This window comes from Xenopus laevis, chromosome 3L, assembly GCF_017654675.1.
Source record: "Xenopus laevis strain J_2021 chromosome 3L, Xenopus_laevis_v10.1, whole genome shotgun sequence".
Classification (NCBI taxonomy): Eukaryota; Metazoa; Chordata; class Amphibia; order Anura; family Pipidae; genus Xenopus; species Xenopus laevis.
This window is the reverse complement of record NC_054375.1, coordinates 109,310,556-109,329,234: the sequence shown is the minus strand read 5'-3', so window position 1 is coordinate 109,329,234 and position 18,679 is coordinate 109,310,556. Positions and strand designations below refer to the sequence as shown.

The 18,679-nt window shown below is 36.6% G+C and overlaps 1 protein-coding gene across 3 annotated transcripts in view; it reads right to left on the bottom strand.

The window, feature by feature from the left end:
• Positions 1-18,679, bottom strand: part of slc12a1.L (solute carrier family 12 member 1 L homeolog) — a 70,340-nt gene that overhangs the window by 19,225 nt on the left and 32,436 nt on the right. For all 3 annotated transcript variants that reach the window (XM_041586786.1, XM_018253091.2, XM_018253092.2), the window contains exons 12-20: positions 15,642-15,749; positions 14,636-14,759; positions 13,738-13,839; positions 10,818-10,973; positions 9,800-9,899; positions 9,159-9,270; positions 7,617-7,757; positions 5,259-5,365; positions 1,617-1,699 (exon numbers count right to left, since the gene is read on the bottom strand). In XM_041586786.1, the coding sequence (XP_041442720.1) occupies positions 1,617-1,699; positions 5,259-5,365; positions 7,617-7,757; positions 9,159-9,270; positions 9,800-9,899; positions 10,818-10,973; positions 13,738-13,839; positions 14,636-14,759; positions 15,642-15,749 (1,033 nt within the window). The remainder of the gene's footprint in view (positions 1-1,616; positions 1,700-5,258; positions 5,366-7,616; positions 7,758-9,158; positions 9,271-9,799; positions 9,900-10,817; positions 10,974-13,737; positions 13,840-14,635; positions 14,760-15,641; positions 15,750-18,679) is intronic.

The window sequence follows — 18,679 nt, the reverse complement described above, 5'->3', positions numbered from 1 at the left end:
GGATGTGTCACTGTGAGCTACAAACCATTACTGTGCTGGTGCAGTCCACCAGGTTTAGGACATTTATTACTATAGTAATTGATGTCACTTTCGTTGAACAGAACATTTTGTTTTACACTCTGTCCTCCACTATCAAAATATGAATGATGTCAATACAAGTAGGTAAGGAAATGAGTTTCATCGGTTTCCAATAAACACAGGGCAGCTCAGGAAATTTGTGTCAGACTATTAATTAAATATCATTTTTACCTGAGAGTAAGCTGCTGAAACTGATTTGTGATAGAGCTTAAACTCAAGCCACTAATGTATACATATGTATGTATGTATATTTTTTTATTTGTAAAGCGCTCCTTGAGGGCAAAGCACTGTACAACAAAACAAGCATATAAATAAAAATGCTGATCCAAGATGGACGCAATGGAGAGGGTATTTTGATGTATATTGATATTGAAACTATATAAAGTACCTGTTGGATGGTGTGGATACTGGATGTGGATTCCAATAATGAATTTGGGGGCTATGGGAACAGTTGTTATCACAAAATATATGCTAATAAAAAAGATAGTTTTGTTTAACAATATAAGATGCTTCTCAGATCAGTCAATTTTTTAGGACATTGCTAATTCCCATTTTGGAAAAAGTACTACATTATCAGTAGTTCTCAAGTCCCAAGTTGACATAATTGATTTAGCAGTGAATACAGATATGGGACCTGTTATCCAGAATGCTCAGGACCTGGGGTTTTCCTGATAACTGATCTTTCCGTAATTTGTATCAGCATACATTGAGGGGCAGATTTATCAAGGGTCAAAGTGAAATCGAGGGAATTTTCGAAGTAAAAAAATTCAAAATTCAAAGTAATTTTTGGAATAGGCTACTTCGACTTTGACCTTCGATTCAAAGTAAAATCGTTCGACTATTCGACCATTCGATAATCGAAGTACTGTCTCTTTAAAAAACTTCGGCTTCAATACTTAGCCAACTTAAACCAGCCGAAGTGCTATGTTAGCCTATGGGGACCTTCCGGAGCATATTTCTAAGTTTTTTGTATTCGAAGGAAAATCGTACGATAAAATTGTTCAAATCTTACATTTCGAAGTACGTTTTGAGTATGATCGTACTACGATCGGAATACGATTGTACGATATAAACAATCCTACGAATTTGACTTCGAATTTCGTAGTATTCAATTCGATGGTCGACTATAGAAGTATTTTTTACTTCGACCCTTGATAAATCTGCCCCTAAGTCTTCTAGAAACACATGTAAACATTAAACACACTTAATAGACTGATTTTGCCTACAATAAGGATTAATTTTATCTTAGTTTGGATCAAGTACAATGTACTGTTTTATTAATACAGAGAAAAAAATTATAATTTAAAAGAATTTGGATTATTTGGATAAAATGCAGTGTATGGGAAATGGCCTTTCTATAATTCAGAGCTTTCTGGATAACGGGTCCCATACCTGTACTGACATGTCAGCACACACGCATCACTTACAATATAGAAACAACTCATGGTATGAAATGTTCATGAACAATGCCTCTGCTTTTGCAGTATAATGCTTGGGCAAAACAAATTAGAATGTATTTTTAAAAGAAAAAACTTTACCTTTAACCTGAAGAACCTGAGAGAGATCAAAGCCTTGGTTGATTCTTACAATAACCACTCCATATTCAAAATCAAAAGCATCACTGTAAAGAAACAAATAGTGTATCAGTTAGATGGTGCTTTAAATACAACAAGAGACAAGGGAGTGAGCCCCTAGCAAAACTTACAAGAATATGGTAGAACCAGGTAACAATTAATTGGCTTCTGATGAACTGACCATAGTATACTGTATGTGCAGAGGAGAGACCGTAGATAAGCTTTACTAGGGCTGGGACTGATGTAAATAATATCTGTAAAGCTCTCTGAAGCATGTTAGTGATCTATACTGTAAATGAAGGAGGTAAAAAGTTAGGACCACCATGTGGGGGTTACCTTCATGTTTTTGCAATTTTGTGATCATTACTGGATTGGAAAGTAAGTGCTACATGGATAGGGGCATATCTTTAGTTGCATAGGTTTGCAGTCAGGGTTGGACTGGCCCGGCGGGATACCAGGCCAGAACCCCTCTCCCAATCTCCTGGCCCTACAAGAAAAAAAGGATTTGTGGAGCCGCTCAGCGCTGTTCGCGCTCCATTTGCGCATACGCACGGAACTGCTCCTTTTGTGCATGCGCAGCGTAGCAGTAGGGGGAGGGGGGCTCTGGACAGGAGTCCCAGTGGTGCCCGAGCTCCCCAGTCCGACCCTGGTTGCAGTACTCAGAGAAAACGAATGTCATCTTAAAAACACTACGGTTAGCCTCATCCTTGGCCCTTTTATAAATAAGTTATAATACTGATCGCTTTACTTTTATGGATATGTTGCACAGGAGAGAAGGACATTCACTTTGAAGACAAACATCTGATTCAGCCACTGCAGATTTCCATTGGAAAATGTACTCTCATAGAGAAAATAGGTCATTTAGGCTGTGTTTGTCTCAATAACGTATAAAGACATAATATGGAATGCTTGGAATGTTTTTTTTCTCTGCAAATGTGTACAGTATTTTTTAGGGATGCACCGAATCCACTATTTTGGATTCGGCCGAACCCCCGAATCCTTTGCGAATAGCGAATCCGAATCCTAATTTGCATATGCAAATTAGTGGTGGGAAGGGGGAAACATTTTTACTTCCTTGTTTTGCGACAAAAAGTCACATGAGTTCCCTCCCCGCCCCTAATTTGCATATGCAAATTAGGGTTCGGCAAGGCAGAAGGATTCGGCCGAATCTTGCTGAAAAAGGCAGAATCCTGACCGAATCCCGAACTGAATCCTGGATTCGGTGCATCCCTAGTATTTTTACATTTTAGGAAAAGCTTCTGTGTCTTCAACACCTATATATAGGAACAGTGATGTCAGATAGGGCTGTCTCCAGCGTGATTGAGAAATATAGCATTAAAGATGCAATTAGCTCAGCACACAAAATTAGCAAAGTGGCCATTATACTGACATTATAGAAAACAATAAATAGTGAATAAAGTACCCCCTTTTGTAAAATATAAGGATATTATAAGTTACCGAGGAGTTTCATGACCATATAAAAACACGAGGCCGAAGGCCGAGTGTTTTTATACAGGTCAGGAAACTCCGAGGTAACTTCTAATATCCTCATATTTTACAACTGGGGGTACTTTATTTATTATAATACACAAGTTTCGGTGAGTCATGTGACAGAAATGACATCAGAACTCACCGTTTATAACTGATGACATCAGAACTCACCGTTTATAAGGATATAATTTACAGGATATTCATGGCTTTTGTGTATTGTAAGGTGAATATTACATTTTCTTATTTGGCCAGCTACAATGAAAATAGGTAAAGCTTAGGTTTATAATTTTTTCTTTCTTCATTTTAAAATTCAGCACACATAGGGACATATTTAGGAATAGAAAATTCACCATATAATTCACAATAAGAGCACCCAAAGATTTTGTTTTCTTGTACAGGCTTTTGTAATGCTTACTTAGTTTTGTAGTGCATAGTCTCTTCACCCTTTGATAAATATACCCAAAGGTGGTTAAAACTCATTTAGCAAGCATTGGCTTGGTGAGGAATGGTAGTGGAGAGAATGCAATAAACTAAATATATTTTATTACCTGCTGCATTTAAACTTTTGTATTCTGTAATCACCACATACAGTTTATTTGAAATAGAATGGCTTTTAACCAACTATTTGCTACATTTTGCACTGAAGTGATAGACTATGTATTCTTTTTTGTTAATTAAGTGAGACTTTGCTAAATCAGTCCTTTGCATAGAATTTAGAAGGAGATTCTCGCTGAATATTTACCACCATTAGACAATGTATAGATGTTAAAGCACTGTGACTTTTTAATATTTACTAAAAGAAATGTAAATGTGAGCTCCAAAACCACATTACATGCTACAGAATGGCACTGAAAATACCTTCTTTATGTCATTGTTAAAAGTGTATTACTTATGAGATCATTACGATCATGATGGGGCCGATTAACTAACGTCGGTATTTCTTTCTATTCCACCAAATTGGACATTTAATAAATGTAAAAAACAAGAAAAATATGATCATAATGGGGCTGATTTCCTAATATTCACATTTATTTCTTTTTCCCAAATCATACTTTTTAGAGCTAAAACTAAATACTCTAAGGGTAGAGACAGACGTGAAGATTCAGGGAGATTAGTCGCCTGGCGACAAATCACCTCTTCTTCGGGCGAATAATCTTTCTGAACTGCCTTCCCGCCGGCTAGAATCTAGATCGATGGCGGGATGGCACTCGGAGCGATTCGTTTTACAAAGTCGCCCGAAGTTTCCTCGTCAGGCAGGGCAACTAAATCTCCTCGAATCTTCCCGTGTGTCTCTGCCCTGAACTGCAAAAAAAAATCAATATTTATTAAGAGTAAAAACCAAGAAAAACTCTAATACAAAACTTCTCCATTGAAAGTTGGCAAATTATAAAATCTTTCTTTGCTTTGAACTTTCAGAGGTTTTCTGATTTTTTCATTTGTAATCGAATGAAAATTGTTACAAAAATGAGGATTTCGAGGTTTTCGTATTCCTTCCGTTGTTTTTATTTGTTCACTCTATTTACATTAAGATCTTTTAGTAAATAACTAATAAATATACTAAATAAATATTTTTTTCCTGGTTCTTGTAGCTATTGCTGTAATTCTACTATGTACAATCCCAATCACAAAGACCATGGTCACCTGTGTCCTGGTATATATAGAAGAACATGCACATGAAGGAAGTACTCATCTTGACAATTGACATATCTTTTGTCAGGCACAAACAATATTTTGTATTTGAGTACATTTTGCCTTTAAGATACAGTTGTTATAGCTGTGAATATTTCCTATGGCACTGAGCCACAAATGGAAATACATTATAAATGTTATTATGGTGCATCAGCTTTATTTGTAATTTTTATGTCGGTGCATATTTGCTCTGCTCCACTGGGAACAGGTGTTGGCATTATTTCGGCTCAATACACAGTTGGCTTTTCTATGGCATCTGCAATGTAAATACTGATTCTTTCTGCAATGTTTTCCAATATGTTCCAGTTTTTAGTTTTTGTTTGCTGCATATTTTTTTATTATGGGTAGACATTATAGTCCCGATGAAATAATCAGTGTAAAATGTAACTGTGGCTTTTTTTTTACTGTTATGGATAATCCACTTACTGCAAAATGCCCACATAGTTGGCAAGATCCTCAGGGTTTGCTTGCCTCCAGTCCTTCTTAAATCCCATCACCAGGGTATTTGGTTTAATTCTTCCTAATCCAGCAGCCTGTGTACAGAATGGTCACATAGGTGAGATGTCAGATCAAAGGAAGGTGTCTGAGAGTGGATTGGTGTTTGACAGTGGCTGCTCACCTTAGACAGGACCCTTATGTTCTTTGAACCCTCTATGCCAAGACATTATTGGAGCAATGGAAGATTTTTTTATACATTCATTTCTAAATGGTTTCAGATGAGCAGATATGTTTTACCCAATTAAACTGATTTGCATTTCAGTTGCCAAGCTGTCATTTCAATAGATCAGTAACTTACAATGTGCAGAACACATGCTGCTTTTGGAGCTTTATTGTAACTAAAATGACAAGCTTGTTCCTGCTTTACTTAATAGCAGTGCAGCTGGCATGTCCGTTACAAGACTATGTTTAATTTTTATTGATTCCCACTATTCTCAGCTTAGAAAAGGCACAATAAGTTTGTGGGCGTAGCTGTAAGTAAAAACCTTTTTTATATATTGTTGCTACACAAATAAATATATTTTGAATATATCTCCTTTTTCAGTATGCCTTAATTTTTTCCATGTCTTTTTGCAGTTATAGCATGGTAAGGACCTGCTCGTAACCAGCAATATAGCTTATATAGCTACCAATATGGATTATATAGTAATATGAGCAAAGTTCGTGGTGGTCCAATAACCCTTAAAATAACTTTAAAATACCAACCCATAACAATTACATAACACCTTCTGGGAAAGGGAAACATGTGTAGGAGAACCCCTTTTTGAAGAAAACCCTTTATCAAAATCCTTTCTCTACCAGACCAATAAAAAACAGATTGGTTACTTTTTTTTAGCTATGTAATAAAAATCACATGCTTTGCACCAGTCCTAGTAACACATAGTAGCCAAATCAGCTGGTAGGTTTTACAAGTCAGGTGTTTAAAAGCAAAAATGTCATTAATTGCAATGGTGACAGGTCTTGACCAGAAATCTGGGTATTCTAGCAAATATATAATAGACATTTTGCACTTAAATTTCCAGGGGAAAATAAACAAATATATATCTCATTGAAATTCCCTAAATATAATCAGTTAAAAATGTTGTTCCACTTCTAAAATATTCAATTTACTTTTCACTATTCCGCTGTCACAATATGTCTCTCTTCATTCTCTCTTAATGCAGAAGTCAGATTTTGATTGATAGGTAGGTCTAATACATATTTTAGGGGGACTCCCTTTGCTAGCCTATGTGTTAGAGCTATCCCAGGGTCAGACTGGGCTGGGAGAACACAGGAAAAAAACGTCCCTCATGGCCCTGTTGACCCAGACCTGCACTTCATTCACCCTGGGTGCTGCACCCTTACCTCCCTGATTGCGACCACAAGATTAAATAAGGTGCGTGTGGGGGCCTTACGTGGGGAGTGTGCGTGCCCCTCTGGTGGCAACCCTGCCAGACCCTGGATCCCTCAGTCCAATGCTGAGCTATCCCAAATAATAAACTGCAGCAAAAACAAAATCTAAATCAAAATTTCACTCCTAACTCTAGAATTGTGAACTCTAGAGTGAACTAAGAGTGACAGATGCTGAGATGGAGAGTAAAGAATAACTATAATATTTTAGAAACGGGGCAAAATGTTTATATTTAGAACGTTTCTTATTGCAGTGAAATTAAGCTTGTATTAAATGTTCACGATAATTCCCCTTTAAGATATGGCCCTGATACTTTAGTGTCTGTTAAAGAAAAAATAAATAGAAGGCAAACTACTTATAAAAAAAGTGTTTTCCATTTAAATATATTTTAGCGTATAAGGCTATAGCAGTGTGTGAAATTATAATACCTGTGGAATAATTGCTCATTCGTAAACTATCATAACCATTATTTCTTTATTTTGGTTGTCCCCTTCCTGTAGAAAACAGCAGGCTATGTAGTTCTTTTATGCAAAGCTGATTGTAAAAATGATAATAGCAGTTACAATTACCCGTTTTCCAATTAAGACAATTTTGCAACAAAAATGTCCCAGGTGGTAGATCATTACATGAATTTTAATAATGGTGTTATTGGATCAGCAAGTTTGTTTTCCAAAGTAATTTGCTTATTTATTCTTAAAATGATATTATATACTGTACTTTTAGCATTCACGCACACAGATTTGTCTCTGTACAATTTGTGAAAATGTTTGTTTTCTCTCCCTTTCTCTCTCTGTCTAAATATATATGGCTGCGCCACCACATTCAGTGTGCAGTATAAGTTTGCTTTTACAAGAGCAATAACAATTTTAAGGTTTTTGGCCATTTCCGTAGCTTACCTGTAGGAGAGTTCTTACGCCGTCTCTAAAATTGTCAGCAGCAACTCCTGCATAAAATGCTTTTCTTTTGTTATTTGTTAACCATGTCTGCTTCTTGATCATCCCACTGTTCATTTCTTTTACAGCCTGCTTGCGCGGCCCCTGCATAACACAATAAAGGTTCAGTGAAATGAAAGATTAGCAAATGAAAATGGACCGTTGCAATTGAATCCAATCTTTGGAGAAGGTTTTGAAGTCACAACCTGAGAAAAGAACCTGCTATTTTATTTTATTGCCAACAATGAAGCTCATAGAAGTATGATATTACATATTACTAGCCCATGGTGAACACAAAGTAAAAGTGTGAAGCTCAGAAGGACACTGGTACTAGAATACAAAATTATTAGCTAAAGCCTGTTGGAGCTTTCACACAGAGAGAGAGAGAGAGAGAGAGAGAGAGAGAGAGAGAATTGTTATATTTTAACAGCAAAAAGGAGGGAATTCAAATAATTCTCCGAATTATTATTAAAAGGAAAAAAACATAATCAAGCTAATGTTTTATGCCCTGTGTATTCTCTTTATTAAACTATTCTAATAGCAAAAAAAGGAAAAAAATAGATTTTTGGGTTCCCCAAATTTATCATACATACATTTGCTTTCAAAAATTTGCACTGTTTGAAAAATACATGTAGACATTTGTCCTGCTTCTCCCTGTGCCCTGAGAGCCATTTGTAATGAGCTTACTGACTGCCGCCAGCCGTGCTGCTTAGTTAGAAGGAACTTTCAACTCCATGCTCCATTGCCCGACAGGATGAAGAGTGCGTCTAATATATATTAAATAGTCAGCACATGCCAAAGCCTTATTTATCAACACACAAGCATCTAATAATATGGACACACTGCTTAATACTTTCTTTGCTAAAGCAAAATTAAATATTATCGAAATACTCCGACAAAACAGGGTTCTTTTCTGGCTACATTAAAATGCTTTCATTAGTTTCTACTGCAAAAACCTCTGAACAATACAATCGGCAGAAAAGGAGCAGCGTTGTTTTATTCCAAAATGCTATGCAAAGCCTTCGTTTTTTAAGTATCCATAACTGGTCATTAATAGGTAACTTTAATAAATGCACTTGCTATCATTTAGAACTTGTGTCTTTTAACAGGGAATAGAAGTTGTGATACAGGAGCCAGTGGTTTGGCATCGAGGCATTTACCACAATACTGCTAGAACCACTTGACATTCATTGCAGAGAAGCTGATATTGAGTCTTAAGAACTGTGAAGGTCTTATCTAGATAACAAAAATCTATTTTCAGGCCAGATTAAACTGTGAGACGTGTTTTACTTTTGATTTAATGACTTAAATTGTAATCTTTAAAGCAACCTAATCTATTTCTTGTTTGTTCAGAATTGACTGTATTATATTATACAACACAACTTCCAGAACCCATTTCCCAGTGGGAAATTGCAAAGTGAGTGCCGCACTCCCTCTGAAACTATAATCAGAATTAACCCTAGAAGCAAGACAGGTATCTACAGTATAAAGCAAGGCAAATCTTACCGAAAACACTTCACAGCATAAGCACAGCCCAGCATTCTTTGTAAATGAGTGAGTTATATCAAGAAGAGCTGGTCTTGTCATTGGCCCTCCAGTTAAAACAATGCATTGAGGTCTGCAATAAAAAGTAAAAAAAAAAAAGTAAATGGCAGGGAATGCCAGCCTTGGCCCCCAGAATCTTTATATAGGTAGTTGAGAAAAAAGGGTCATTAATAAGTTTCAGAGCAGAGTGCAAAGTGCTAAACACAGATGCAAGCCACACCCTTTGTGATATTTCCTCATGAATGCAGTGCTGCATACATTCAGCAGCACTGTATTCATAAGGGAAGACAGGGGAGGCACATAGGAGTCCCTAATCCCAGTCCCTTCCCACCCCCTTGACTGTCAAGGCAGTTTGCCATTAGCATTACAAACTCTAACTGACAGGTTACGAAGGGACAGTCAGGTTGGCAAAACAGTCAGGTTTAGGAACTTCAAGTAGGCAACTTTTAATGTACATTAATATTTTGAAAAGAAAAATGTTAGTGTCAGTATCACTTTAATAATACATCCCATACCTTTGTGGGTAAATCAAAAATAAAACTTGGTGAAACAAATAGAATATTGGCTCTGATCTGATGTATTAGTTCTGCTATTGGACATACCTGAAGTTCTTCACATGTTCTTCAATGGCGTTTAAGCCCAATGCACTGTTCAAGGCATTTGTGAATTGAAGAGCCTGGGTTGATGATCCCCAATTTACATCTGTTCAAAAATTGTTACACCATGCTTTCAATTTTCATTATAACATTTTGACCAAGAAAAAGTAATATAACTAGCAATCAGTTAAAAAGTCACAATTTCTACTAGACAGAGGTTAAAGGAAAACTATACCCCCAAAATCAATACTTGAGCAACAGATAGTTTATATAAAATTAAGTGGCATATTAAAGAATCTTGTCATACCGAAATATATATATTTAAGTAAATATTGACCTTTTACATCTCTTGCCTTGAAACACCATTTTGTGATGGTCTGTGTGCTGCCTCAGAGATCACCTGACCAGAAATACTACAACTCTAACTGTAACAGGAAGAAGTGTGGAAGCAAAAGACACAACTCTGTCTGTTAATTGGCTCATGTGACCTAACATGTATGGTTTGTTTGGTATGTTTGTGTGCACAGTGCTTTGTTAATTGGGGCACAAAACTCATGACAATGGCCAACCAATATCACCTTGGTTCTTTTCTCTGGGCCAAAGTGCATGAAACTAAGCTTGGCTTCTGTGTTCTATAGTTTGATATGGGATGTAAATATAAGGCACTGGTACAGCCTAGTCCAGGTATAAGTACCAATTGTTATTAGGCCTGACAGTTTCACATTTGGAATGCTCACCATCCGCTCACCATCCTTAGCCATATAAAAAACTTAAGGGGAGCCATGGTTTTACAGTGGGTGACATGTGAAAGGTCACTTAATTGTAGGCAGAACTGGAAAATAGGAACTTGGGTCTGAACCCCAATAACATGTGTTGCCTTGATGCAGCTCAGTCTTAAATGCCTTTATTAGTCATTTGATCCTTATTATTAAGGATCAGTTACAATTGTAATCTGTATCTGTAATTGTGTAAAATTACAAATAGTCTCACCAGATGCCTCTAAATACTTGATTATTTGTCTTACCTGGTTTCTTGTAAGTCACATAGATGTACAAGAAAAGCTCAATGGCATAAGTGATGAGAGCAGCCCACCAGTTGATGACGAACATCACACCACAGCACAGCATAGCTCCAAACAAGGACACCCACATATTGTAATACTTGAAAGCAGGTCTCCAGCCTATTCATAAGAACAACATGTGAGCCTTTAAACTTGTCTTGTCACAACCCCAATTTCAGTCAAATATACATTCATTACTTAGGTGTGAATTGTTACATTACTAGACTAGATAAGTGATCTTTAACCTTTATGGCTGGACCTTTCTAGTGAACACTGAGTGCCTATAGCTGCAGCATGTAAGGGGAACTTTACATTTAAATTCATATCAAGACAGGTATTAAGTACAGGAATCCCTTATGCCGTCCACAAGCTCTTTGTAATTCTGCATCCATATTGGCATCTAGTTCTGCACCTATGCATGACTGATGATCCATTCAGTCTCATAGACATTATAAGGCATTCATAAGTCACCAGCAATGATTAATTACAGCTTTGCTTATAGAGCTAAGGCTGAGGGCACACAGGGTGTATTGTCCAAGAGAATTGGGCGGATTTTTCTAGCTGATCTCCACTCCATGTAGCTGCACTTAGGACTACGCAATGGGGGTTATTTATCAAAGATCGAGTTTGTGAGGTTTTTTTCTACCTGGAATAAAATCACAACTTGAGAGTTTGATTATTTATGATAAAACCTGAATATAAAAAACTTGACTGAATGCAACTAGGGGAAAAAACTCGAACACCTTGAATTTATCGAGTTATATGCAAACAAAACCTCAAATACAGGTATCTCAAATTTATTTTCGAGTTCAAACCACCATAAAAAACCCGAAAATCATGAAGGCAAAAACATCTTCAAATTGTTAAAGCGACCTCTGCCATTGACTACATGACCTCGATAAGAGTCGAGGAGTATTTCGGATTCAGGCTTTTGACAGCTTCAGGGGCATAAAAATCTCAATAAAACTTTTTTTTTATCCCTTAAAATGTGAAAACTACCCTTGAAAAACTTGAATTTTTCGGGAAAACTTACTCAACCTTTAATGAAGAACCCCCAATCTGTTTGTCAGTGGAGCTGCACACAGGAGCAAATAAGAGTGGACCCACTTTACTCTGCCTGCATACAAAAGGCAACCGGAGAGAAGCAAACTGTATGCCCTTTGTGCAAACCCCAGGGCAATAGCAAACCAGAATGCTAATCACCAGTGATAAATCTCTGCTTCTGCGGGGGAACTAATCTCCTGTAAAAGCTTTCCCATAGGAAATAATGTGAATCACTGTTGGTAAAAACCATGTGTCACTTCAATCTCCCAAAGTCACTTAAAGTCGCCTCAAGGGGAAACTTCAAGTGATTTTGGGAGACTGAAGAAACACATGGCAATTACTCTCCTGGTGAACCATTGCCCTAAGGCTGCAAACAGAGCAGTGAATGATCCTTGCTGGAGCTATCAGCTACTAAGAGTAAGTTCACACTGGGCGATTTGGGGAGATTTAGTCGCCTTGCGACTAATCACCTCTTCTTTGGGGGACTAATCTCCCCGAACTGCTTCCCCCTGTCTTCTGCCTGCTAGAATGAGAAATGCCTGCGGGGAAGCAGTTCGAGGAGATTAGTTGCCCCAAAGAAGAGGCGATTAGTTGCCGGGTGACTAAATCTCCCCGAATCGCCCAGTGTGACCTTACCCTAATGGTATAATTAAGTAAAGAAAGTCTGCAAAATCAACAATAATTTGCTTACCTAAGGTGATAGTTTCCCTTTAAAGTCTACTGTACAAGAGTACCTATGTTTTGTTTGCATGAGATTTATGCAAATGAAGAGATTATTTCCCCCAAAAAATGTGTAACTAATGAGGAAAGGTCAAGGATTATCATTCTGAAAACCACTCTGAATTGAGTTCTGAATTAGACAGAATACACCTCTACCTATGAAGGATTATAAATCCATCTTAAAGTTTAAAAACCCACTTGACCTGAAGGCACGTCAAGGAATACTATAACTATTGCCTACATTGAATCAGGTGGCAATTAAAAGGTTCCTAGTGCCTTTTCTAAATAGTAACTTTTGCTTATCTCTTGTTGTCCTATTACAGGAAAAGCACCGTGCATCCGCTAACTTACCATACTTCCAAATAGGACCAGAAAAGTAGTCCCCTTAAATGTGCTTTCAGTAGATTTTCAGCTACTGCATAGAAACATTCAGCTCATACAAATAATGTACTAGTGTCAGTTTGCTGTGCAGGTTCTTGATGGTTTGTTATATTATTACTGCTCACTGAATTGTAACTGCAAAAGTTCTCTTCCCGTAGCTTACTCTGCATTTTAACATTGTTGGCAAACATCAATCACTTGAAATTGAAACTAGAAATTGTTTTACAAAAGGTCCAGGACCTGCATATCCCAGCCTCATTGCCTGAATTTCACACTGTGATTAGTTGCTATGGGTTACAAGCCCTGGTGCAAACATTTACATTACCTAAAAGTTAATTGTAGTATGGAGTTTGGCAAATTAGGACTTAAAGTTGCTTAAATGGGTGAACTGTAACAAAAAAATGGCAATTGGGAAATGTGACCACAAATATTGATGAACTAGTGAGCTGAGGGTCTGGCCTATGACAGAAACCCAGTCATCTCTTGTTAACATCTGTATGCTCTGTGTGCTGATGAGCATTAGCAGAGTATGTGCAGCCCTACGCAGTTTTGCAGAAGCTCACTATATAGTGATGGGCGAATCTGACCCATTTTATTATTTTATTATTATTATTTGCTGAAAAGCATTGAAGTCTATGGGCGAGGTATTTTTGTTGCACGATTTTTTCCCCCCATTGGAGTCTACGGGCATCATTTTTGCGTAGAAACTTTCACTCATCACCCCCGTCACTATACTCACCTGGGGATTTTGCATATGATGCATGAAAGCAGGAGAAGTTGATCAAGGCATAAGAAGCCAGGAAGAAGTTAGAAATGATGGGCGCAATAGTATTCAGTTCAGCTAAACAAAATAAAGAAATAAAGGTTTATATTTTATCAACACGTTTTGAATCACAAAGCTAACATTTGGCCAGATTCAATGCAGTGAGAAAAAGTTATCTCATGGTTTATCATGTGAAAACTCATGGATGAGATTCAATTCGAGGAGAAAATTTTTTTCTCCAAATTCAGTTCCAATTTTTTCCCTTAGTTCAGAGACACACGGGGCAGATTCGGGGAGATAAGTAATCCGGCAACAAATCTCCTCTTCTTTGGGGCGACTCATCTCCCCGAACTGCTTTCCCCTGCCTTCCCGCTGGCTAGAATGAAAATCGCCAGTGGGATGGCACTCGGAGCGCTTCGTTTTCTGAAGTCGCCCGAATCTGACCGTTTGTCCCTGCCCTTAGACTTATAACATGATAAAAAGTGAGATACGTTTTTCTGAATGGAATGGCCACTCAAATTGAATCTTGTCCATGAGTTTTCACGTGATAAACCCTTTCTCACTAAATTGAATCTGGCCCATTGTTGGATAAAAATTGGATACAAATACGTATTAAATTTAAGCCCTATGTGTAACATAAATGTCATGTGTTCCTTATCTTTCACTCACTTAAGCAAAAAGTTAAACAGTTCTACAAGTCATATTACCAGTGTACAATCTGTCATTTGGATGTGGGTTTCTAAATAACAGGATCTTTTTATAAGCTGAAATAAATCAGATTATCCTACAAGTATAAGATCCAGTCATGCAAATATTTGCATTTATGTTTAGATTCCTTCCAATATGTGTAAGTTTGTTAATGAAATATACTGACCAATCAGAATAAATGCAAGTGCAATTATAAAAGTTAGGACGTATCCTCTGATTGGCTCATTGTTCTTTCCATGTCCCTTGGCAAAGAAATGAAGTCCACTGTATATGTTATCCTTGCAGAGAGCCTGTGGGCAAATGCATACAAATATTTCACTTCTTTCTTTGTAATAATGTCTCCCAATGCGTTATTTCACTATATTAATTCTTTCTTTTCAACTGATTACAGAAAGGCTGCAGTCATAAGAAAATACACATAAGAGCTCAGGAGAGTCTTAGAGGTTATTTATTAAAACTCAAATTTTTCTGGTCTGGCTTTTAAAGGGAAAAACTCTAATTTTTGGAGGAAAAAAACCTCAAAATTTTAAACTTATTTATTAAACCCTGAAGCTACTAAAAGCCTGAATCCGAAAATACTCCATCTCAAACATGTTGAGGTCCTGTAGAATTCAATGGCAGATGTCCCATTTCAAATTTTTCAAGATATCGTGATCTGCGTTGAGTTTTTGCATGATAATCTGAAAAATTCGGGTTTTCAAAAAATCGTGTGATTCGGGGTAAAATCAGAATTTTTCTAGTTATTTTATTAATAAATAAGGTAAAATCATTGATGGGAGTTTGGTCAAGTTTGTTTTATTGAGATTATAAGAAAAAAATTGAGTTATATATATATATATATATATATATATATAATGGATTAAAAATATGTATTATAATAAACTACTGAATGACATAAAAGTTAGAGGACAGGTTAGAGGGGCTGCATACGAGCCTGCCGAAACTCCATTAAATGCCATAACAAAGCACAGAGACCTCTGGCAGTTCATGGAAAGAGAAAGGTAGTGTGCAAAGTGCAAAAAATTGTGTATTGCGTCCATTTTTTTCACTTTGCATATCACCTTCCCAATCGTATTTAGGCTAGGTATGGCAAGAACTATTGACACAACTAGGTCTGAGTTACAAATACTTTAAGTAGGCAAATTACTGCCTAACTGGTTATGTTTTGGTACCTGAAATACTTTGGGTGCACTGACAAGTGATGCCAAAGCTGAAGAAAGTGTAGCAGAGAAGATGCCAGCAATAATCAGAGGTCCAAACCCAGACACCATGCTCATAACCTAGATAAATGTACAAAAATTAAGCTTGCAAACCAAAGCACATTTTAAAATACTGGAATGCCATACTGTATCACTGGCTGAATTGGAGAGGCCAGTAAGTCCTTTTGCTGTTAATTCATAATCTCCTATTCATACCCAGAAGTAAAAGCTAATGTAAGAATAGGTTGTATTTGACATCTTTAAATAATCAGTTTGGTTAATCTTCTTCATAGAGAGATAAAATAATAGACTTTGACACAGACTATTTTTTGGAACAGGCACACATTTGTTACAAAAAAAGAGGTATAGTTTCCAAAGCCGCAGGCAACCCTGTTTCTTGCAACTTATATGTTATTCTTTGGGTTATAACCTAAAACCTTTTTTGTTTCTAGACTGAAGTTAAAAGAGAAAGAGACAAATAAAAATATGAATACCTTGAAAACCTCTAAAAAATGTAGTTTTTTTTACTAGTGACAAAATTAAAAAACCTCTAAAAAGTCAGAATGGCTAAAAAAGGTCCAGTAGGATCAGAGAGCAGCTCCAATTTACTTTTATAGGACCTCGACTACTTTTACTTACTTTTTTATTTGAGTTTTTGTGGTTTTTACACTTCATAAATCTCAAATTTAAAAACATGCATTTTTATAGAAGAAAGTAAAAATAGATATTTTAATGGTAGTGAATAGCCCCCTGTGAAATGTATACCAACAAGATGCTGTAATGTGTAGGATTTGGTTTGGCGCAGGGTTTTTATGAGGACAAAAAATATTTCCTCCCTGAAACATCTTGTTGCCAATGATCTGTCTCTAAAAAGTAATAGGGATTTTAAAACCTGATCAATGATATTTGCCTCTATGAAGCAAGAGAATTAAGATCTAAACCGAAATTAGTTTTTCTGCTGAATGTGAAGCTTCCTGTGCTACAGAGTCCCCTGGCAGCACATAATGGATAACCCTTATATATTGAGGGGGCTTGAAGATATTCTATTTAATATATATTAATATATATTGACCACAAAAAAACTGTGAAAAGATGTATTTTTCCTTTAGAGTTTTTTTTCATTTCTACTGGAATGACATTAATATTATTAATTCCTCTGCCGTTACTTGAAGGCACATGTTACAGAACTAATACTTCATGTTCTAAAAAGAAATTGATCCAAACTGCACAAACACATTTCTCAGTGTGAAGACATTGCAGTGAGAAATTAACTATTCTAAATGACTAAATAAATATATTGTATTGACATTCATACACTAAAAAAGACATCTTGTATCTGTCATCACTTCTCTGCATTTATTATAAAAATGATGTTATTGACCTGCAATGGTTGTTTCTCAATGGAGCTGTTAATGGGACTTGAAAAGTGTTTTTTGCCTGGAAACAAGTGCAATTTTAGTAAATGGAAGATACAGTATATTAAATAAATGTTATTTTATATATTGAATAAATGTTATTTATAAAGCACTAGGTAGTAATTTGGATAAGGCTTCATTTTCAGCTATACACTCAGCTGGAAGCCTACGACTGTAAATCTAAGGGTAATATCAGTGCTTGTCAGGATATTTACATCCAAGGTTATTGGGGGCTGCTCAAGATGCTTTGATGCCACTTTTTCCTTGTAACTCTATGGCCTTGTCTACTCTTGTCTCCATATTATCCTCTCTTTTCTGAGTTCTGTATTCTTTGCCATCTTATTTTCATTTTATTTTTTCACGCCTTACTCTCTTCTCCTTCTTTTTTTCTAATTGGCCTCTTTTTCAGTTCACTTTTGATTGGTTGTAAACTCTTCTTACCTTTTGTATTTATCCCCTTCTACTAATTTCTGAGTTGTTTCACTTGTACTGCAGCCTACTGTACTATTGAAGTTCTTATTTTAAACCAGGGAGATCAATAGAAGTAGGGTGCTCAAATTTCACCTTCTGCACCAATCACAGTGGTTCGTATTTCCTTTATAAGAGAAGAATTGTGGAAAGGCACCCCAGCCACTGGGGATTCTCCTGGGGGATCAATCTGCTCACAAGTAGAAAACTCTCAAGAAGCTTATTCTTTGGCTGCAAATGGACTCATATTAAAGGAAAACTATACCTCCCAAACAATGTAGGTCTCTATAGAAAGATATTGCATAAAACAGCTCATATATAAAATCCTGCTTCATGTAAATAAACCATTTTCATAATAATATACTTTTCTAGTAGTATGTGCAATTGGGTAATCATAAATAGAAAATTGCCATTTTAAAAAATAAGGGCCGCCCCCTGGGATAGGTCACATGAGCCAATTAACAGACAGAGTTGTGTCTTTTGCTTCCACACTTCTTCCTGTTACAGTTAGGGGCCGATTCACTAACTTCGAGTGAAGGATTCGAAGGTAAAAAAACTTCGAATTTCAAAGTTTTTTTTGGGCTACTTCGACCATCAAATGGGCTACTTCGACCTTTGACTACGACTACGACTTTGAATCAAACTATTCGAACTAAAAATCGTTTGACTATTCGACCATTCGATAGTCGAAGTACTGTCTCTTTAAAAAAAACTTCGACCCCCTAGTTCGCCATCTAAAAGCTACCGAAGTCAATGTTAGCCTATGGGGAAGGTCCCCATAGGATTGGCTAACTTTTTTTGATCGAAGGATATTCCTTCGATCGTTGGATTAAAATCCTTCGAATCGTTCGATTCGAAGGATTTTATCGTTCGATCGAAGGAATTATCGTTCGATCGAACTATCTTCGATATTCGAAGTAGAAGGATTTTAATTCCTAGTCGAATATCGAGGGTTAATTAACCCTCGATATTCGACCCATAGTGAATCGGCCCCTTAGAGTTGAAGTATTTTTGGTCAGGTGATCTCTGAGGCAGCACACAGACCATCACAAAATGGTGGCTCAAGGCAAAAGATGTAAAAGGGCAATATTTACTTAAATATATATTCCAGTTTGGTAAGATTCTTTA